Source organism: Scyliorhinus torazame, chromosome 14 (genome assembly GCF_047496885.1).
Source record: "Scyliorhinus torazame isolate Kashiwa2021f chromosome 14, sScyTor2.1, whole genome shotgun sequence".
Taxonomy (NCBI): Eukaryota; Metazoa; Chordata; class Chondrichthyes; order Carcharhiniformes; family Scyliorhinidae; genus Scyliorhinus; species Scyliorhinus torazame.
Genome location: NC_092720.1, coordinates 169030765 through 169054578, shown reverse-complemented (window position 1 = coordinate 169054578; position 23814 = coordinate 169030765). Strand labels below are relative to the sequence as shown.

The following is a 23814-nucleotide window of genomic DNA, read 5'->3' as shown; positions in this document are numbered from 1 at the left end:
ACTGTGTTTAATATTTTCATTAGTTTTACCACAACCATTTCTGGAGGCCGGCCTCCCTCGCCATCACCCGGAAACCAGGAATGATAATGTGGAACAGGAGCTGAGTGACTCCTATCCTCAGCTCAAACCGGGGCCTTTTCAGACAGGGTCACAACCTGGAGCACATGACCCAGTGGAAGGTAACAAAACCAGAGCTGAACAGGACAAGAGTTCAGTCCAAACAGACACTTCAAATCCTGCAAACAATGTTTCTGATGTAAATGCAGTAAAATGTGATGTGGAAAATGACACAGCAGAACACTTAATTAACTGTGAGGAAGGGGAGACAACAGAGTTTGCTGAGACACTGTGATCCACATTGTAAAATGGAAATAACCCACTGTTAGAAAAAACTAATGAAAGCCCAGGAGACTGGAAGAACTGGCAATAGTTGCAAAGCACATGGGAATTAAAATAGAGGATGACAAGCTGTTTTCATAAGTCACGAAAACATATTAAAAGAGAAACCATCAGTCAATTCATATAGAATTGGCAAATATGTTATTTGTCAAATGTCATGTAATTCATCTACCAATATTCATTCCAAGCCCACTGACTCACACAGCTACTTCAACTACAACTCCTCACACCCTGCTTCCTATAAGGACTCCATCCTACTCTCCCAATTTCTCCACCACCTTCACATCTGTTACGATTATGCTACCTTCTACAATAGTGCTCCTGAAAAGCCTTTTTCCTGAGCTGAGGTTTACCCTCCCAGCCGACTGTGATTACCAGGGCACGCAACTGTATCCAACCTATTTTCTGCACTTCTGTCCTTACATCTTCCCCTCCCTTCCAGAACCATGTTATGTGACTAAATGCTGCTATTAACATCTGCTGTAGTCTATGACACTGTCATTTCCAATCCCTTTGCGTTGTGTCCATGACTTCTTTGTCATTTCATCTCTCTGGGGCTCCAACCTATCCCAGATTCTCTATTTTGCTCCACCTGCTCCACCCCCTTTTTGCAGCAGCATAAAACCCATCACATTTCTCCCTCTCTACAGTTCTGAAGAAGTCATATAGTTCACCTTGTTTTCTCTCTCCACAGGTGCTGCTAGACTTGTTGAGTTTTTCCAACATTTCCTGTTGTGATTACAATTTTCCAGCATCCACAATATTTTGCTTTTATGTCACTTCAGGAAAAATCATTGGCAAAAAACTAGGACTGGCAATTACACAGTAATGAGGCACAGCATCAAAGGTGATAAATTGAGTCTGATGTTACATTTGAAGGAAGGAAACAGTTTTGATGAATATTACCATTTTACAATTCAATGTGTCATTTAAAAAAAGACTGAGTTTCTGAACAGGTTGTACAACACTGTGCAGCCACAAATGATGAACAAGTTCCCCTGCTGTGCTCTGTTGCATTGGATATTTTGAAGGTGGTTATCAGTCAGGCGAGGGAAGCTCTCATGCAGTATTTCCCAAGCTTTTTGAGCCGCAGAAGACCTAGTGATCTCCCAAAAGCATCTGGGAATCCTAAACATTCCCATAATGTTGACATCCCTTTTTTAGACGTGAAATAAGTGCAAACACAGAAATCAAATGTAAACAAGTCTTTTCTAGTTATATCAATAAATATATTAGGAATTCGGAAGATGCACTCAGTCACAAATACATTTGCCAGCTACATGGCCCCCTCTCAATAACCCCTGATCAAACCACCCTCCCATGGCCCCTTAACAATAACCTCTGGAAGGAGTACCCACTTTAGGAGTGGCTAACCTGGTAATCATTTTTAAAAGTTTTTTTGTTAAAAAAATACTTAAGTTTTACCTTTTGTCTCTTTTAATGGGAGGAGTGAACTGGAAAGTCGATTCTCATATTGGCCACACACACATCTCTCTCCCTCACACACTCACTCATATACTCACCCCTCTCAAACTCACCTCTCAAACACTCACTCCAAGGCCAGCCCATCTGCTCCAAGGACTGTCCATTTGTTTGTTCCAAGGACCGGCTGCGAGACCAGACTGCTCGCTGCAAAGCTGGCCCATCCACTCTGAGGCCAGCCTTCTCCAAGGACTGCCTGTTCCGAGGCCAGCTCACTCGCTGCAAGGCTGGCCTGCCCACTCTGAGGACCGATAGCACCACCTCTCTCCCACGCAACTTTCATTGTTGATTGCGGGCTTTTCTGCCAAACAATAGCAAGATCGAAGAAATCAAATGGGCCAATCAGAGAAAGGCTTCTTGGACGATCCAGTTCTACAAAAGGCTTTACTCTGATTGTCCTATTTGCTTCAATAATTCTTTTAAAACTTTGCACGATCGTACCGGCGTTTGCCGGTCACTTGGCGGCTACCAGTTTCAGGGGTCACCTGGAAAGCCTTCACGGAAGACCCCTGTTTGGGAACTCCTGCTCGAAAGGATGGTATGGCAGCACGGTGGTTAGCACTGCTGCCTCACAGTGCCAGGGACCCGGGTTTAATTCCAGCCGTGAGTGACTACCTTTGTGGGGTTTGTACGTTCTCCACGAGTCTGCATGGGTTTCTCCTGGATGCTCCGGTTTCCTCCCACAGTCCAAAGGTGTGCAAGGTTAGGTGGATTGGCCATGATAAATTGCCCTTAGGTAGGTGGGGTTACGGGGCTAGGGATGGGGAGTGAAATGATATGTCGACAGACATGTAACTAAAGAGTTAATCACAACACCTAGCTGTGGCACTACCACTAGAGGGATTTTACAAGACACACTTGTTATGGGCGAGGCATTTTCAGAACCCCAAAATGTATCATGGAGTTCAACCAACCTCTCCCTTTAATGGATTTGTTGCTTTTCCTCGCACACGACTTTTTCCCTAGGTGTGGGATTAGAATTATGGACACATGGGTTTTTAAACACAAAACACTGTTTATTCCATGAACTCAACTTAACATCTTAAATAAACATTGGACACTCACAGCCACACCCAAGCTGCTTTCTCAAACCTGGCTTTCTCCTTTCAAGCACTCACAGCAAACCAAAACTTCTCAAGCTGCTGTCTCAAACTGGCTTTCTAGTTTTAAACTGCTGACAGCAAAACAGCCAGCACTTTTAAACTGCCCTCAGCAAAACTAGCCAGGTACTTTTTAAATTGCAAAATCCCACTGCAAAATCAAACTGCAAAATGGCTGAACTGGGCTGAGCTCCACCCACTCAATGACATCACTGTTTCCTTAAAGGTACATTGCTTAAACATCCAGTTCTTAAAGGCACTCTCGCATGACACCTCCCCCCAAGAAAAAAAAAACAGCAACTTCAAGATGGTTTCATTTTTCACATTTGCGCCATCCATTAAGAAATGTACACAGTAAATATACTTTTTGTTTTTTTTAAAAAACAACACATGGAAACAGGTCTAATAATATAGTCCATTGTTCTTTGTTCTTCTTCCTCCAACCAAAATCCTTCTCGATTGACAGTCTCTTTGAACAAAGTCTCTCCACGATCCATCCATTCCTCTACTCCTTGGCATTTCTCTTCAGAATCAGATAATTTAGTTCAATCTGACCACAGAGTCCCTTGCAATTCTCCAATACAGGTGCATTGATGATCATAGCTTTCAGGCAGTCAAATGCCTATTCAAAGTCCGCTGTCCATTGAATTTTTTTACGTTTCTTCAGCAATTCCATCAGTGGAGTAATCACGCCACAAATCTCTTGCACAACTGTTTGATGTAAGCCATTCATGCTAAGAAATCGCATATTTCCCTTCGTCTGGAGGGTATCGGAAACCCCGCAAGGAAAGTGATTTGGGCTTCTCCTAATTCACTTTCAGCTAGGTTCATCACCAAACCCGCCTCCTGAAGTCGATCGAAGAACTCCATACGATGTTTTAAATGTTCTTCCATGTCTGGAAGTTGGAAATAAAAGCAGATTGGCCCACTTTCTTAATGCACTCCTCCAAATGTGGGATAGGATAAGAGTCCGTTCTTGTAACAGCATTCACCTTTCGATAGTCCATACACAACCGTTGGGTACCGTCTGGTTTAGGTACCATCACTATGGGTGAGCTCCACTGGCTGCAACCCACTTCAATTATGCCATTCTTCAGCATACTCTCAATCTCTCTGTTAACCTGTACCAATTTTAAAGGATTAAGTCTATATGGATGTTGTTTGATAGGAACAGCATTTCCCACATCTACATCAGATATAGCCATTTTAGTACTTCCCAATTCATCTCTACAAACTTGCCCATGTGATATCAATAACTCTTTCAGGTCAGTTCGTTTTTCCTCTGGAAGGTAACTTAACAAATCATCCCACTTTTTAAGAACATCCTCATTTTCCAATTTAATTTGAGGTATGTCAAATTCACAGTCAACTGGATTTGGTTCGTCACTTTGAGTTAGAATCATTAAACCCTCCTTTTTCTCTCCTTCCCTTTCAAAGTACCTTTTAAGCATATTCACATGACACACTCGGTGAGTCTTCCTTCTATCTGGTGTTTTTAACCACATGATTCACCTCACTTAATTTCCTTTCAATGTGATACGGTCCACAAAACCTTCCTTTTAAAGGCTCCCCTACCGCTGGTAACAACACTAAAACTTTATCCCCACTGCAAAACTACGAACTTTGGAATTATTGTCCGCTACCCGTTTCATTACATTTTGTGCAACTTTCAAATGTTGTCTAGCCAATTCACCTGCTCTATTTAATCATTCCCTAAAATATGACACGTAATCCAATAGTGTAATTTCCGATTTCTCACCCACCAATTTTTCCTTAATCAATTTAAGTGGTCCTCTTACCTCATGACCAAAAATTATTTCAAAAGGACTAAATTTGGTTGACTCATTAGGTGCATCAATAATTGGAAACAATACGAATGGGATTCCTTTATCCCAATCCCCTGGATAATCTTGACAATACGCCCTCAACATTGTCTTTAATGTCTGATTCCACCTTTCTAATGCTCCCTGCGATTCTGGATGGTACGTAGTTGATTTAAATTGTTTTATTCCTAAGCTATCCATAACTTCTTTGAATAACTTTGAAGTAAAATTCGTTCCTTGATCCGATTGAATTTCTGTGGGTAGTCCATATCTAGTAAAAAATTTAAGTAACTTCTCCACAATCCTTTTAGCTGTAATATTACGTACTGGCATGGCCTCTGGAAACCTAGTAGACACATCCATTACAGTCAAAAGATATTGATTCCCATTTTTTGTTTTAGGAAGCGGTCCTACACAATCGATTAGGACTCTTGTAAAAGGTTCCTCAAATGCTGGAATGGGTATTAAGGGCACTGGTTTTATCACTGCTTGAGGTTTCCCTATTACTTGACATGTGTGACATGATTGACAACATTTAACTACATCTTTATGTAGTCCAGGCCAATAAAAATGTTTCTGGATTTTAGCTTGAGTTTTCCTTATTCCCAAATGACCTCCCACTGGTACCTCATGTGCAACTCGCAACACCTCCTTTCTATACCCTACCGGCAATACTACTTGATGAACTTCTGCCCACTTTTCATCCGCCTGCATATGTACAGGTCTCCATTTTCTCATCAAGACATAATTTTTACGGTAATAACACTCTGGTATACACGAAGGTTCCTCTTCTGTGTATGCTTTCTGATATATCCATTTTATTTCTACATCTTTCTGTTGTAACTCCGCCAATTTTACTGAACTAAAACTATCCACCTAATCCTCCACCTGTTCTTGTTCTTTTCCAACCATCTGATCAAAAATCATTTCTGATAATTGCACTTCAGCTTCATCTTCACTCTTTGATTTCTCCTCTTGTCTTAACCTGTGACTTTGCGACCTTGTTACTACACAATCCAGAAAATTCCCAGGATATTCGTCCTTCAACGCTTCAGTTGACTGATTTTCCACTGGCTTATCAACCACAGGAGGCATCACTCCCACCTGCGATCCAGCTATATCATTACCCAAGAGAAACTGTATTCCTGGACAAGCTAGTGTATCTATTACTCCTACTACCACTTCACCACTCTTCACTGGACTTTCCAACCTTACCTTATATAATGGAACGCTACTCCTCTCACCCTGAATTCCACATATCACCTGGACTTCTTTTTAATCTGAGGTACACTCTCTTTATTGTCTCCCATCAGATCACCTTTACCTTTACCACTTGAATATTTCTCATGTCACCAGTTTCTATCCATCACCGGCTGAAACTGATGTCGGAAACCAATCTTTGATTTATGAACTAATTCATAATCTTCTGCCATTTCCGCTGCTAATCTCAGTTTTGTCCCTCTGTTCTTCCACATGAGTTCTCACTACATCAAGAATTGAATTTTTAAACTTCTCCAAAAGTATAATTTCTCTGAGAGCTTCATACATTTGGTCTATTTTCAAAGCCTTTATCCACCTATCAAAATTACTCTGTTTGAGCCTTTCAAACTCCATGTATATTTGACCAAATTCTTTTCTTAAATTTCTAAACATTTGTCTGTAAGCTTCAGGCACTAGCTCATATGCACTTAAGATGGATTTCTTCACCTCCTCTTACTTTCCAGACACCCCCTCCGGTAGTGATGCAAACACTTCACTAGCTCTACCTACCAGCCTTGTTTGAATCAGTAACACCCACATGTCCTCTGGCCATTTCATTTGTTTAGCTACCTTCTCAAACGAAATGAAAAAGGCTTACACTTCCTTCTCGTCAAACCTTGGCAATGCTTGGACATATTTAAATAGATTCCCACCAAGCCTTCGACTATGACGCTCTTTCTCACTATCCTCATCACTATCATCCAACTGTACGTTTCCCTTTACGTCTGCCAAATTTAACTGATTGTCATGTTTCATGGCCATTTTCTGAAGTTCAAACTCCCTCTCTTTATCTTTTTCCCTGATCTGTTATCTCCCTTTCTTTTTCTTTTTGTTCTGCTAGGGCTATTCTTTCTTTTCTCCTTTCTTCTCTCTCCTGTTCTTTTTCCCCTCTCTCTCTCTTTCTCTTTCTTTTTCCTCTCTCTCACTCTCGTATGCCAGCCGCTAATTCTTTCTCATGTTCCATTTGTTTAATTTGCAACTGAATTTTTGCCATTTCCAATGAGTCAAACTCTATCTCAGGGAACTTTAAATGCTTAACCACCGCCATAATGACCTAATCTTTTCGCATTTTGTCAGGTAATGTTAACTGCAATGTTCTTGCCAAATCTAACAGTCTGCTTTTTGTTTCTGCCCGTAAGGTACTATGTGTGACATTCTCCAACCCCAAAAACTTCTGAGCCTCTAAAAGAGCCATTGTTCACACCACTCGCCCCACTTAAACTAAAATACTACACCGGAAAAGCAACAATCCTTCACTGTCTTTAAGTTCACAAGAGTCAATCAAATAGATAGACTTTTATACCGGACTGACGAATGTGATATAAAATAGTTACTTTAAATATATTAGTTACAGTAATGTAGATGTAGGCCGGTCTAATTCATGTTAGTTCACAGACAAAGAATTTCAGAGAGCATGGCAAGGAAGGGGGGAGGGGTGTCTAGTGTATGAGGAGAAAAGGATGCTGGGTAACAAGAGGCCAGGGGGAGGAATGAGAAGTGAGCCAATTAGGATGTATGGCCAGGTCAGGAGGGGTATAGGATGACCTATGGGAATCGTGTATGTGAAACTTGATGCCATTTGAATGTATTTGTAAAGATTTCTTTGTTTCCAACAGCACTCGATTCTGGAGACCTGGGAGACTGCTTGTGTTCTGGGTTTTTGTGAAACGTGTCAGACTTACAAGTCGAATAAAAATAACTAATGCTATATGTACAAATCCATCTCGAGTTTTATTGAGGCCAGACTGACGGGTAAAGAAAGTTACGTTTTGTCATTTGGTTCCGAAACCCGGGATTTCTCAAGACCATTCTGGCCAACCGTGAAATCAGAATTAGACTGATTTTGGACAAGGAAAGTAGAAAACGGCCCACAATGTGTAGCTGGAAAATGACCACGCATTGATTTTTTCCCTCTTCTTATGGTCTGATTAGTCTGGTCACTCGCGGTTGGTACGGAAAGATCGTCTCGACGAAATCAAAGGTCAGCCTGGGGATTAGAAATTTAACTGATAGGATTTCATAATTGATGATTCGGATTTGGGTTAGTTTTGGAATTAATGCGACATCAAAATGATGGTTTAATTCCATGTGTGAGTGTTTTTGGAGAACTGATGGGACCTCAGGGTGAGGGTTTAGTTCAATAAGTGTTTTTAAATCTATAGTTGATTAAGCTAAAATTAATGGGACATCAAAATGATGGTTTAATTCCATGTGTGAGTGTTTTTGGAGAACTGATGGGACCTCGGGATGAGGGTTTAGTTCAATGAGTGTTTTTAAATCTATAGTTGATTAAGCTAAAATTGTATCCTTGGACTGTAGTGGCGAGAAACGATAAATTTTAAAACAAACTGGATGCTGCATGTTAGTTAAAGCAGAAGTCTCTCAAAGGGTTAACAGCAGCTTGAGATAACAGGCAGCTTGTGGTGTAATTGGATACCTTTCTTTCGAGTCAGTGAAACTCCAGCAAAGTTACGTTTTGAATTAATTAAAGGAAACCAGTGGATTTCTCCACCTCTTTGATAAAAGTTTATTATTTTAGCAAGCAATTGATTGAAATTGCCAGAATCTTAAGTTTTAATTACTTGAAATAATGTTTATCTCATTTTATTTGTGAATTAATAGAAACTTAAAGAAACACACTGACACCATTTTAAAAAGTGTAAATCTGAAGATGACAGTTGACTTTGCTCCAGTATAAATCACCGCAGCTAACTGCTCCCTCATTGATAGCAGCCAACATTTTTGTGAATGTAAGAAAAACTTGTTAAAAGAAAAATTGTTAAGATAAAGAATTAATTAAGTTGTAAAAGTTATACAAGTTTGTGTTAAGCAAATCGTAAATTCAGTTCTGAGTTGAGATCGGAGCTAAGCTTGCAGGTTGCAGTAATTCAATTTGAATTTTCAAACATTCTAAGTTTTAAAAGAACACTGTTAAAACCTTACAAATAATTTTGCCAAGTAGCAAAAATTGCCATTGGTTATAAATAGGCAAATTAAAAAAATAAAAAAGAGAGCCAAAGTATGAAAGCTAAAGAGTTAATTAGATTATGGAGACAATATTGTCAACGTGAGAGGGATAAGATCATGTTATTAAGTTGGCAAGAAAATGCCCTTAAAATGGGGATTCCAATTAGTGAAAGGGGGAACCAGAAAACTCTGGAGATCTTGAAAAAGGAGTTGTGCATTCAAAATAAAACAAAAAAACGCGCAAGTAAAGAGAGTGTGGACTCAAGTCCCGACTGCACCAGTAGCATTGTCTGCACTAATTCTGGAACCACCAGAGTATCATAATTTATATCCAGTCACTGCTCCCCAGATTAAAATCATGCCAGCCTCTCCAGCCCCTTCGGTTGGTAGCGTGGGTCCTATTTTGCCATCTTCACTGTCTGTTAGAGAAGGGGAGCTCTGTTCCACAAGCACAGTTAGCTCTAGGACCCAATCTCGGACAATGAGGGAGGGGCCTGATCCTATCCAGAAACAATCACGCATATCACCTAGATCCCTTCAGACCGATATGGTAGGACAGAAAAGTACGAGAACAAAGATAGAGGATGGGGTTGGTTCTGAGGAGCTGGAGCTCCCCCTAGTGACAGGGAAGGACATCGAAGTCTTGGAAGAGCCAGAGGAATCAGCTAAAGCGCCCCCTAGTGAGACTCTGAGACAGTTGCCGATTAGGAAAATACCAAACCCTGACGCTGTAACGGCGGCGGCCCAGCCCATGTTAGACGTTTATTTCCCATGGAGACCCAGTGAGATGATGGCTATTATGGCTGCAATCCCAGACAGGAAAAAATCTCCTGCTGCTTTCATGGATTATCTGAGAACTACCATCTCAGTTTATCAAGTTGATTCTAGAGACCTCTGGGCCCTAGTCCAGCAGGTTTTAACCCCAGCAGAGTACCGCAGTCATCTCAATCACTTGAATTATGCTAGCCACGCCGCACTCCAGTAGGCCCATGCTTTGGACGATGATAGATGGGCACAAATTCTGAGTGCGTTGAATGTCACATTTCAAAAGCCCATAAACATTTCTGCTATCTTAGACCTCAAACCTAAAAAGACTGAAGAGCCAGAGGAATTTCTGGAACGTTTAAATGAAATCTACCGTGGGCAGTCAGGCGACTTGCCATACCAAGTTTGGAGTGACTACTGGATTGGACTGTAACTTGTTGGCCGGTGATTTACTGTGTATCTTCCAGCTACAGCTAGAGTGCGGAGATGAAGGGGTAACAGTTCAATCATGGAGGATGAGACAACAGTGCTATATTTCTATCACTCCCCAGTGGTGGACGTTAGACATTGAACATTCACTGCATCACGTTACCCTGGCCTATGACAGAACCGGACAAAACAGGGAGTTGGAGGACAAATACCGGCCGTTAGTTGGCCACTGAATGGCCAATCAAGGTTACAGCCACAGTCACGGGAAAAGAAGGTACAGCCGATTTTGTTACAATACCACCACATATATGGCCACAGTCAGTAAGCCCTCATATTACACGTCAGGTCCACGACCAGTACCATGCCAAGGATCTGGGGCCTATGGTAAGGAGGGCAGTGGATCATTCAGATCCAACAGAGTGCGCACTTCAAGTCACGCCAGACGGCACTTCCATAAAATATTTTGAGGTCCCTGAAATGATTAACACTCGACTTCAGCATCACCGGGGACGTGATGTTTTGAAATATGTCAATCCAGAGGTCTGGCGGAATACCCATCACAAGTGAGAAAGACAAATGTTACACCTATAAAGGTAACGATTAAAGCTGCCTTCCATTCGGCAATACCCCCTGAAACCCCAAGCTGCCCCGTCTATAGACAAATTAATCCGAGAGCTGTTGCAACAGGGTATTTTGGTCCCTTGCCAATCAGAATGTAACACCCCCATACTTGCTGTGCCTAAACCAGCCAGACCAGACCAGTACCGATCAATCAATGCCATCGCACAGCCGTTACATGCTCTCGTCCCTAATCCTGCCCACATACTGGCTCAAATTCCAGCTCAAGCTCGGGACTTCGCAATAATTGACCTTCAGCCGTGCAAATTCAGCAAGTGATGGTGGCTTCTTTGCCCTCCCACTCACATCTATAAGCCAATATTTGTTTGCCTTCACTTACAATGGACAGCAGTATACCTGGACCCGACTGCCACAGGGCTTCGTCAACTCACCTACGCTCTTCTCCAGATGTCTGCAGACCCAACTCCAGGCTTTGACATTGGAGCATGATTCCACTCTAGTGCAGTATGTAGATGACATATTGGTAGCGAGTCCTGACGAACCCAGTAACAGGGATGATGTGATCCAGTTATTAAACCACCTATCCTCGTTGGGTTATGTTGTTTCACAATCAAAGGTCCTGGTGGCTCGGCCAAAGGTCAAGTTCTTTGTAAGTTTTACTTACAGCCACAGAAAGAAGTCTCAAACCCAGTAGGATTGAACCAATATGCCAATTCCCCGCCCCTACCATAGCCAAGGAGGTCCGTCATTGGCTGGGTATGGTGAATTATTGTCGGCAGTGGATACCAAACATCGCTGTCTATATAAAGCTGCTGACGCCTTACACTAGTGAAGGAGGGAATTTTACTCTCACCACCGAGGCACTCGAAGCCTTCCGTTGCCTGAAGCAGGCCTTGTTACAAACACCGGCCCTCGGTAGGCCCTTGTACGACCGACCATTCCAGATATACTGTACTGTTCTGGAAGGATGTTCAACAGCGGTACTCACCCAGCAACATGGGGACAAGCACCGGCCCGTAGCGTATTACTCTTCCAAACTTGATCCAGTGGCGTTGGGCCACCCTGTTTGCACCCAGATGTTGGCAGCGATATACAATAGTTTGCAGGCTGCTGCCAATATAACTCTCCAACAGGATATTACGGTATATAGCTCCCACTCGGTCATCGCACTATTGGGGCAACTGCAGACTCAGCATCTTCCCGCAGCTCGTCAGAATAGGTATGAGATATACCTTTTGAACAATCCACGTTTGACATTTAAATACTGTACCACTATCGATCCAGCCTGTTTTCTTAGCGGTCCCCCTGTCCATGAAGACGCACCTGGAATCATAGAATTTACAGTGCAGAGGAGGCCATTCAGCCCATCGAGTCTGCACCTGCTCTTGGAAAGAGCACCCTACCCAAGGTCCACACGTCCACCCTATCCCCATAACCGAGTAACCCCACCCAACACTAAGGGCAATTTTGGACACTATGGGCAATTTAGCGTGGCCAATCCACCTGACCCGCACATCTTTGGACTGTGGGAGGAAACCGGAGCACCCGGAGGAAACCCACGCACACACGGGGAGAACGTGCAGACTCCGCACAGACAGTGACCCAAGCCGGGAATCGAACCTGGGACGCTGGAGCTGTGAAGCAATTGTGCTATCCACAATGCTACCGTGCTGCCCACGACTGTTTAGCCTTGATTCAGGAAACTACCACAATAAGGGACGATCTGAGTGATATTCCGTTCGAACAACCTGACATGATTATGTATGGTCAAATATCCCACCGGGGTTTAGTTAATGACCTACTACAGGCCCTCCTTATGCCCGCGCAGATTTCCGTCATTAAATGCGCTGCCCATACAAATGGTAAGACCCCAGTTGACGTTGGTAATGAACAAGCAGATTGTGCAGAGCCGCGCAAATTCAGCAAGTGATGGTGCCTAAAATGTTAAGTCAGACTTAACGATCTGCTATAAATATGTCTGCTTCTGACAAGCCAATGCCAACCATCCAAGACGTCATAAGGTTACAGGAGGACGCTCCTGAGAGTGATAAACAAATGTGGAAACGGTTAGGTTGTACATATGATTCTGTTTCCTCTTTATGGACCACGCCAGCACATCAGACATGTATGTCTGATGTACTGGCTTTATGGGTCGTCGAATGTGTTCACTTTGCAACTCATTGTGGGGCTCGGGGGACTGGTGATTTGTCGCTGGACACTTGGTGGCACCCTAAAATGCAGGGGTTGGCCCAGAGTATCAGTAATCGGTGTTTAATCTGTCAGCAATATAACACCGGCAAAGGTATCCCTTGTGGTATGAGGCAAACCCCGTTGCCCAGTGGCCCCTTTGAGATGCTCCAAATGGATTACATGGAGTTGGAAAGGTGTCAATGTTGCCAATGTTATAAATATGTTTTGGTTATTGTGGATGTGTTCAGCAGATGGGCGAGGCGTATCCGACTACCGATAATAAAGCTGCTACTGTGGTTAAGGTTCTGAGGCGGGAAATCATTCCCCAGTATGGCATACCAGCTCAGTTGAGTTCTGATAACGGGCCTCATTTTCTTGGACAGATGAACCTGCCTCCCTTCCCGGCGCTGTTTTACAGGTGTGGAGCATGATGGGGTGGCTACGCACCGCCTGTGTAATCTTCGGCCTCACCTCGCTTGGAGTGTCATCGGCGACGGACATGGAAAAGGGAAATATCATCTACATTTGTAACCCCAACCAAACTACAAGGACATTTCGTTTATGCAGAGGTGATGTTCTTCGATGCCCCCATATACGAGGGCATGGTATCGACTCATGGAAGGTCATCAGGTTAACGGACAATGCAGGACTCATGAAGCAATTGTACCGGTCCCGGTGATGGGAAGGGATCATTACATGGACATTGCCTTCTTTTTGGAGTACATGTAAATTTGATTTTGGATGTGTTAAGATTGGTGCCATAAAGGTAAAATCAGACTGTCAGGAGAGGGTAGGAAGAGGTTGTGAGAGAGAGAGGACGGGGTGTGTAAGGAGGGGAGTACAACTAAAACGTAGGTTATCAGGAGATACACTTAATTCATTTAGGGCCCGGATTGAGGAAAACCCGGGTAGTATGAATCTCTTCTACCAGATTTACCACTGCTTGTATGGCTAGGGCTGGGTTGTCTGCTCCCCGAACCCCGCAGCGGTGTCTAGGTTATTTTCTGTTTCACCGCTTTGGGGCACTCCCCAAACAGTGGTTCATTGTCAGCATTCCGTGCCACCGCCCGAGCAAGTCACTCTTCCTTACGATCCGGGTTCAGCACCACCGGCTATTTGCCTTCCCCTGCCTCGGGATAATTCCCACTCACAGTATGATAGGCTGCAACGGTGGAGGGCGTACATACCTAGCCACTTCACTCCCAATAGGGACTACCGGTCGTACGAGAATTGTTTCAGCAGTGACGGGTATGGCTGTTTGCTGGTCGAGGTGGAAACGAATATAACATGTCTGTTCCCCACCTGTACGGACAGGAGGTGTCATATCACTCACGCGTCTGGCCAATGCGTTTGTTACAACACCACCTGCGTTCCATTGAACGCCGGCCTCCAACTCCTTTGTGGCTGGGCGAATGTCTCTCATATCACTGTTGGGACTAGGGCTTTCCGCATTGCTAGGAGGCCCGAATGGGCGTTCCAAAGCTGGATAAACTGGGCTACTGGGGGATCCCTACGCAACCGATATACTGATTGTGATGCAAGCCTGTACATGGAGCAAGGATACTCCTTTTTTTTTATGGCACAGCGACCAATGTTTTGTCACCATTTCCCCGCCAAATTGCTATTGGGACTCTAGTCCCTACCACAGTCCCCTGCCCCTCGGCGCGGATGCTGCATAATCAGTTAGCACGCCGGGCAGTCTCAGCTGAATTCTGCGAGAACTGGAAAAAGCTTCAGGTTCTCGCACCCAACCGGGACCACTCAGCCGGGTGGGGAATTCTGAGCGTCTTGACACTGGGAAGTGTGGGGGGTTCCTTGGCGGTCAGCGATAGGAATTATTTTATTTGTGGCCTTACCATCTTGGGAAACGAAACCCTGGGAGCCCTCGGGGCAATAACCAAGGAATTGTCTCAGCTGCGGTTGTTTGCACTGCAGAACCGGTATGCTCTTGACTATCTTCTGGCCCGTGAGGGTGGGGTATGCGCCATAGTGCAGGGCAAGTGTATCATGGGAGTTCAAGACCTAACCGCTAACATCACTAAATTTATGAATTGCATACGGGATCACCTGGACGGAATGCAAGATCCTGGCTCTTGGGGTAACTGGGGATTTGGAGGTTGGAAGGACTGGTTGATAAATATGGCCATGTATTTAGCAGTGGCACTCGGCTGCATCTTTGTGGGCCTGGCCATCCTAAAATGCATGATGGGTAGAATGCGGGGTGCACTGAAACAGATAGACGCCCCTAGAATCTTGGCTGTTAGGATCCACAAGGGTGCAGCAGATGAGGGGGGGCTACAACAGGAATTGGACATGCAGCGACAAATCTTTATTGAATAGCTAGGTTATCATGAAATGATAAAAGGAGGGAATGACGAATGTGATATAAAATAGTTACTTTAAATATATTAGTTACAGTAATGTAGACGTCTAATTCATGTTAGTTCACAGACAAAGGATTTCAGAGAGCATGGCAAGGAAGGGGGGAGGGGTGTCTAGTGTATGAGGAGAAAAGGATGCTGGGTAACAAGAGGCCAGGGGGAGGAATGAGAAGTGAGCCAATTAGGATGTATGGCCAGGTCAGGAGGGGTATAGGATGACCTATGGGAATCGTGTATGTGAAACTTGATGCCATTTGAATGTATTTGTAAAGATTTCTTTGTTTCCAACAGCACTCGATTCTGGAGACCTAGGAGACTGCTTGTGTTCTGGGTTTTTTTGAAACGAGTCAGACTTGCACTTCCTTTTATAACTCAGATAAAAAATTTAAAGCAGAGTAACATTGGAAGTGTTCAACTCAAAACATATGAGTCTGATCAAGATAGTGCAATCGATCCAGAAGATGATTGCCTGGATAAGGCATTCCAAGTGGAATAATTTATAAGCTTGAAAACTCCACAGAAAATACATTGATTACAAATTCAATCCATGCCATTGATTCCGTCGTTGAATGGATCACAGTGTTAGATGTAAATAGATGCCCTATCAAATTCAAACTGGCTACAGGTGCCTCCGCTAATCTGCTTTTGAAGCTCGACTTCACGAAGCTCAAGCAAGCCCCCAAACTCCTTCCAGCTGCCTGCAAACTTCAGAACTACAATGGCAACGCAATCTCATCATTGGGGTCATGTCATTTAGTAGTGTCCAACAAACACACAGAGACGAGTCTGAGATTTAAAATTGTCCGATCAGACAAGTCGTCGCTCTTAGGTGCGAAAGCCTGCAAGCAGTTGAACCTTGTTCAAAGGATTTACACATTGACGTCATCTCATCAAGCTCTTCTGATCAGAATTGAAGGAATACTTCAATACCCAGATGTCTTCAGCGGAATGGGCACATTTACCATTTGAATACAAAATTCTGCTGCATTCTGATGTGAAACCAGCAGTTCAAGGAGAGTTCCTGCTCCACTGAGGGAAAAGTTAAAATTATAACTCGCAAGTCAACAGAAGAAAGGCATCATCTCCAAAGTCACTGAGCCAACTGACTGGGTCAGTTTGATTGTGTGCGTTAAAAAGCCTTCGGATGATTTAAGAATTTGTATCAACCCCAAGGATCTAAACCGAAACATCATGGGGGAACACTACCCGATCCCAAAAAGAGAAGAGGTTACAAGCAAGGTGGCACATGCGCGCATCTTCACCAAACTAGATGCATCCCAAGGATTCTGGCAAATACAACTAGAAGAATCCAGCAGAAAGCTCTGCTTCTTAATACAGCTTTTGGCAGATTTTGTTCCAATCGAATGCCAGTTGGAATCATCTCGGCGTCTGAAATATTCCACTGCATCATGGAACAGATGATCAAAGGAATAGACAGATTTTGTGTCTACATGGTTGATATCATCTGGTCTTTGACTCCAGAGGAAAATGTGTCGAGACTGCAGAGAGTCTTCAAATGGATACACGAGCATGGCCTCAAGCTAACAAATCCAAATGCAGCTTTGGAACGTCCATGCTCAAGTTCCTGGGTGACCAGATATCGGAACACGGTGCAAGACCGGACACAGACAAGATAAAAGCCATTGAAGCAATGAAAGTCCCTGAGGACAAGAAAGCAGTTCTTCGCTTCCTTGGAGTGGTGAATTTTTGAGGCAAATTTATCCCAAATGTAGCCAACCACATAACAGCTCTAAGAAAGTTTTTTTTTAGTTTTCTAAATATGTTTATTCAAATTTTTCCAACAAAATTTTTAACAAACAAACCCCCCCCCCATAACAAAAAGAAGAAAGAACACAAACACCACAATCAAAAATAATAAACTACTTCTACATTGGGTTTCTCCCGCATATATTCCCCCCATATGACATTCAAAAGTACCCTTGGGAAAACCAACCCCCACCCGCCCAAATACCCCCCCGAAAGAGACCCCCCTCCTCCCCCCCCCCAGCCCCCCCCCCCCCAGCCCCCCCCCCCCCCAACCCGGGTTGCTGCTGCTGACCTAGCGCTCCGCAAGATAGTCTAGGAACGGTTGCCACCGTCTGAAGAATCCCTGCACAGACCCTCTCAAGGCAAACTTTATCCTCTCCAGCTTAATGAAACCTGCCATGTCATTTATCCAGGCTTCCACACTGGGGGGCTTCGCGTCTTTCCATACTAGCAAGATCCTCCGCCGGGCTACCAGGGACGCAAAGGACAGAATACCGGCTTTCGCCTCCTGCACTCCCGGTTCGTCCGTTACCCCAAATAATGCCAACCCCCAACTCGGCTTGACCTGGACTTTCACCACCTTGGACATAGTCCTCGTGAAACCCCTCCAGAATCCATCCAGTGCCGGGCACGACCAGAACATGTGGACGTGATTCGCCGGGCTTCCCGAGCACTTCCCACACCTGTCCTCCATCCCAAAGAACCTACTCAACCTCGCCCCTGTCATATGCGTACTCTAAGAAAGTTAATAAAGAAATCAACCTCGTTGACTATTACTCAAACTACCCTGAGGTATTGAAGCTGTCAGACCTCACCTCAAAGACCGTGATCAGAGCATGCAAAAAAACTTTCTCTTGTCATGGCATACCGAATACTCTTATGACTGACAACGGACCGTGCTTTCACAGTCAAGACTGGACTGAATTTGCAAAATTCTACAACTTTTAATCAAGTCACTTCTAGTCCACACTACCTGTAGTCCAACGGCAAAGTTGAAAAGAGGTTGCACATCGTCAAACAGCTAATCAACAAAGCCTTGGATTCAGCATCCGGCATTCACTTAGCACTACTCTCATATCATGCTACTCCTTTATCAACTGGCATGTCACCAGCTCAACTTCTGATGAACAGGGATCTGAGAACGCTTCCGGCTCTACAAATACCCAATCCAGATCACCTCCGGCAATAAAGAAGATGCAACAGCTTCATGATGATCAGAAACATTACTACCCCAGACATGCAACCAATCTGGACTTGCTATCTCCAAAAGATACCGTCAGAATCAAAATACCTGATGGAGGTTGGTCTGCTCCAGCTGTCATCATTCGACAAGCCGCACCCAGATCCAACATTTAAAAAACATCTGATGGCAACATCATTCGCAGAAATTGAAGGGCACTTCAATTGAAGGGCACTGCTTAACCACTTCCTTACCTTGCAGGTCAGCTGTTCGGGAGAGAGAGAGAGCCGGGACCTTGGAAACAGCGCGGGAGTTTGAAAAAGCGCGGGAGCTGCGAGGCAGAGGGGACAGTTTAAAAGGTCGCGGCGTGGGTGAGGTAAGTACTGCTTAACCACTTCCTTACCTTGCAGGTCAGCTGTTCGGGAGAGAGAGAGAGCCGGGACCTTGGAAACAGCGCGGGAGTTTGAAAAAGCGCGGGAGCTGCGAGGCAGAGGGGACAGTTTAAAAGGTTGCGGCGTGGGTGAGTTAAGTACTGCTTAACCACTTCCTTACCTTGCAGGTCAACTGTTAATTTCGGGAGATCAGTTTCGGGAGCAGGCCTATTGGCTGACTGTAAATCAGGAAGGATACAAAGGGTGTGGCTGAAGTGCCTATAGAAACAGAGTGCTGGAGGTAAACAGAGTGTATCTGAGTTTGGGTAAGGCTGAGTTCAGGTAAGAGGTGATTGAGGGCTGTGTTTTTTTTTTGGAGTTTGGTGTTGAGTTTCCCCCCCCCCCCCAAAAAAAAAAAAATCCAATTAATTAAGTAAATTAATTAACTAGTTAAGGGAATTTGGTGCTCATCTTAAGGAGGTGCAGAGAAGCAGACCTGTGAGGGAGCCTCGGGAGCAATTACATCACAGCCAGCAGGTAAGTGATTGGCTTGTAACTGATAAGTGATTTCTCTCTCTTTGACTTTCTCTTAGCTGTGTAGTGTAGTTCAAATTTAACTTCAGGTTTAAGTCATGGCAGGAGAGCTCAGACCCGTGTCATGCTCCTCTTGTGAGATGTGGCAAGTCAGGGACCCTTCTGGTGTCCCTGACTCCTTCATCTGCAAGAAGTGTGTCCAACTGCAGCTCCTGTTAGACCGCTTGACGGCTCTGGAGCTGCGGATGGACTCACTTTGGAGCATCCGCGATGCTGAGGAAGTTGTGGATAGCACATTCAGTGAGTTGGTCACACCGCAGATTAAAATTACTGAGGCAGATAGGGAATGGGTGACCAACAGACAGAGGAAGAGTAGGAAGGCAGTGCAGGGATCCCCTGCGGTTATCTCCCTCCAAAGCAGATTTACCGTTTTGGAAACTGTTGGGGGAGATGGCTCACCAGGGGAAGGTGGCAGCAGCCAGGTTTATGGCACCGTGGCTGGCTCTGCTGCACAGAAGGGCGGGAAAAAGAGTGGCAGAGCTATAGTGATAGGGGATTCAATTGTAAGGGGAATAGACAGGCGTTTCTGTGGACGCAAACAAGAATCCAGGTTGGTATGTTGCCTCCCTGGTGCAAGGGTCAAGGATGTCTCAGAGCGGCTGCAGGGCATTCTGGAGGGGGAGGGTGAACAGCCAGCTGTCGTGGTGCATATAGGCACCAACGATATAGGTAAAAAATGGGATGAGGTCCTACAAGCTGAATTTAGGGAGTTAGGAGTTAAACTAAAAAGTAGGACCTCAAAGGTAGTAATCTCAGGATTGCTACCAGTGCCACGTGGTAGTCAGAGTAGGAATGACAGGATAGCTAGGATGAATACGTGGCTTGAGAGATGGTGCAAGAGGGAGGGTTTCAAATTCCTGGGACATTGGGACCGGTTCAGGGGGAGGTGGGACCTGTACAAATCGGACGGTCTGCATCTGGGTGGGACCGGAACCAATGTTCTCGGGGGTGTGTTTGCTAGTGCAGTTGGGGAGGGTTTAAACTAATGTGGCAGGGGGATGGGAACCGATGTAGGAAGTCAGTGGGGACGGAAACAAAAGGCAGGAAGGGAGAGTGTGTAAAGCATGACCAGAGAAAGCAGGGCAGAGAGCAAGGAAGGTCTACATTAAACTGCATTTATTTCAATGCAAGGGGCCTGACGGGTGTAGCGCACAAAGACTCTGAGAGACGAATAGAGTGAAGTCGATGAGGCTTTATTAAGCGTGACTGTTTCCCCCGCAGTTCGGTAGTAGACTGCCTGCGGGGGAGGACTCCAGGTGATGAAACGGGTAATGGACAAGAAATCCAAAGTTTGTAGTTTTGCCAATGGGGATAAAGATTTAGTGTTGTTACCAGTGGTAGGTGAGCCTTTAAAAGCTAGGTTTTGTGGACCGTATCAGATTGTAAGGAAATTAAGTGAGGTGAATTATGTGGTAAAAACACCAGATAAGAAGGAAGACGCACCGAGTGTGTCATGTGAAAATGCTTAAAAGGTATTTTGAAAGGGAAGGAGAGGAAAAGGAGGTTTTAATGATTATAACTCAAAGTGACGAACCAAATCCGGATGACTGTGAATTTGACATATCTCAAATTAAATTGGAAAATGAGGATGTTCTTAAAAATTGGGATGAATTGTTAAGTTACCTTCCATAGGGAAAACAAACTGACCTGAAAGAATTATTGATATCACATGGGAAAGTTTGTAGAGATAAATTGGGAAGTACTAAAATGGCTATACATGTAGATGTGGGAAATGCTGTTCCTATCAAACAACATCCATATAGACTTAATCTTTAAAATTGGCACAGGTTAACAAAGATGAGAGTGAAGTGGGAAATGGTTCAAAATGGCACTTGGCACAGAAGGTGGCTGCCTGACACACAAGATGGAGACACAGAGAATAAAACAGACATAACTGATGCCTGGAGTCCAGTGGGGTGCCAGTAGGACAGAAACAGATCCAGGACAAAGGAAGATTAAGAAATACATAAATGAGGGACACCACTTGAATAAAGCTGACTTCAGCCAAGGTATACACAATGATATGCTAATACGAATGTCTTGGGCCATTTCCTAAAACAAAGGGACAATCGATACTACCCGCCTGCTGCCTGTGGCCTGTTGGACCTCTTTGACTGTGGCCATGTGTAAATGGCAAAATGCTTACAAATAGCGATGTACAATCTATAAAATGTTTAAAGATAACAAGGTGATAATTGTTTTGTATCTGGGCTTATTGTGAACCCGAAGTGGCTGTTTAAAGATAACAAGGTGATAATTGTTTTGTATCTGGGCTCATTGTGATAGCAATGTACAATCTATAAAATGTTTAAAGATAACAAGGTGATAATTGTTTTGTATCTGGGCTCATTGTGAACCCAAAGTATAAAATGAATGACTGCCATTCAAACCGGGAGAAAGGCTGGCTACTGTACCGCGGGGTACATATGCTTTCTCCCGAAGCTTCGTGAAACATTAAAACTTCATTTATCTGATCACAGCAAGTCTGACTCTTGAAGTGGTTGATTTTTCCCACAACATGTTGGCGTAGTCTGGCAGGGTCTTACGTCTGGTGAGTTCCGATCGAAGGCCTCGATCGAAGGCCTCGATCGGAAAGCCGGGGTAAAGATCGTTTTGAATCTGCAGGAGTCAGACAGATCAAAAGGTGCAGTTTAAAATAAGGTACCTATAGTGATAAGCATAGTGATATAAGTCTTGACTGTATAGTGACATGATAATAGATCAGATTTGGTACTAACTGCTGATAGTATTAAGGATTTGCGGCTTGTGCTGATCAACAAACGGACAAGGTAGTGCTGCCCCAAATGCCCAGCCTTAGACTGGCTGTCAAGAGGAGTAATCTCCCACGCGAAGGTCAGGATTTGAAGTGGGTATTGAGGCACCAAGGGCACTAAGGATTGTGAAGCACAAGTGGCAGAAATCGGCTAACCCCGAACTTTGTAGTGGCGAACAAACGCAGAGTTTTTGTGTGAAAGTAGAGCATAAGTTGGGTACTGGGCTGTCCAATGTCTTATTAGCGGTGTGGAAAAGGAGCTGATCAACACTGACCTAGAGCCGAACTCCGGTGGAGAAGCACGTTACCGAGGTGGTAATGGTGGACACTGTGAGTATAAGTCAAACCCTGAGAGACGGTAGCGATAGCGCGGCACTGGAATAGTAATAGTGGCTGGAGGGTAGTGAAGTCCCTTCAGGAGAGAGCACACTTTGCTAGGAGGCAGCTGCGGCCGTACAGACGGTGCTAGGGTAGTAATAGTGGCTGGGGGGTAGTGAAGTCCCTCCAGTAGAGAGCACACTTTACTCATAGTAGCCGGGGGTATTGAAGTCTGGAGATGGCAGACAATGATATAAAAAGGGGATCTGCAGGTTCTCTTATCGAGACATATATGACAGACAGACAAGTGTTGATAAAAAAGATGAAGAAGGACGGTTGGGACACTTCCCAGACCTTAGTACAACATAGGGGTTGGATAGACAAAGAGAAGAGAAACACGACGAAAAAGATAGGGATAATGTTCGTACATCAGTTAGCAGGACTAATTGAACAAGTAGGCACCTCTACTGAAAAGTGGAAGGAAGACAAAGAGAACATAGAACATAGAAAATACAGCACAGAACAGGCCCTTCGGCCCACGATGTTGTGCCGAACAGTTGTCCTAGATTAATCATAGATTATCATTGAATTTACAGTGCAGAAGGAGGACATTCGGCCCTTTGAGTCTGCACCGGCTCCTGGAAAGAGCACCCTACCCAAACTCAACACCTCTACCCAACACCAAGGGCAATTTTGGACATTAAGGGCAATTTATCATTGGCCAATTCACCTAACCTGCACATCTTTGGACTGTGGGAGGAAACCGGAGCACCCGGAGGAAACCCACGCAGACACGGGGAGGACGTGCAGACTCCGCACAGACAGTGACCCAAGCCGGAATTGAACCTGGGACCCTGGAGCTGTGAAGCAATTGTGCTATCCACAATGCTACCGTGCTGCCCTTAAGAACAAATAAATCTACACTATATCATTTTACCGTAATCCATGTACCTATCCAATAGCTGCTTGAAGGTCCCTAATGTTTCCGACTCAACTACTTCCACAGGCAGTGCATTCCATGCCCCCACTACTCTCTGGGTAAAGAACCTACCTCTGATATCCCTCCTATATCTTCCACCTTTCACCTTAAATTTATGTCCCCTTGTAATGGTTTGTTCCACCCGGGGAAAATGTCTCTGACTGTCTACTCTATCTATTCCCCTGATCATCTTATAAACCTCTATCAAGTCGCCCCTCATCCTTCTCCGTTCTAATGAGAAAAGGCCTAGCACCCTCAACCTTTCCTCGTAAGACCTACTCTCCATTCCAGGCAACATCCTGGTAAATCTTCTTTGCACCTTTTCCAAAGCTTCCACATCCTTCCTAAAATGAGGCGACCAGAACTGTACACAGTACTCCAAATGTGGCCTTACCAAAGTTTTGTACAGAAGATCAGGGAATTAGAATCTAGAGTAAGGGAACTGGAGAAACACAAC

General features: G+C 44.4%; 1 protein-coding gene across 6 annotated transcripts in view; it reads left to right on the top strand.

Annotated features, from left to right (window-relative positions):
* LOC140390205 (class I histocompatibility antigen, F10 alpha chain-like) overlaps positions 1-7772 on the top strand; it is a 70494-nt gene extending 62722 nt beyond the window's left edge. For 4 of the 6 annotated variants that reach the window (XM_072475167.1, XM_072475164.1, XM_072475163.1 and 1 more), the window contains one exon: positions 24-7772. In XM_072475167.1, coding sequence (XP_072331268.1) covers positions 24-352 — 329 coding nt within the window. In that variant the 3' untranslated portion in view covers positions 353-7772. The remainder of the gene's footprint in view (positions 1-23) is intronic. The other 2 variants (XM_072475165.1, XM_072475168.1) reach the window with 2 other exon arrangements.
* Positions 7773-23814: the final 16042 nt, after the last annotated feature.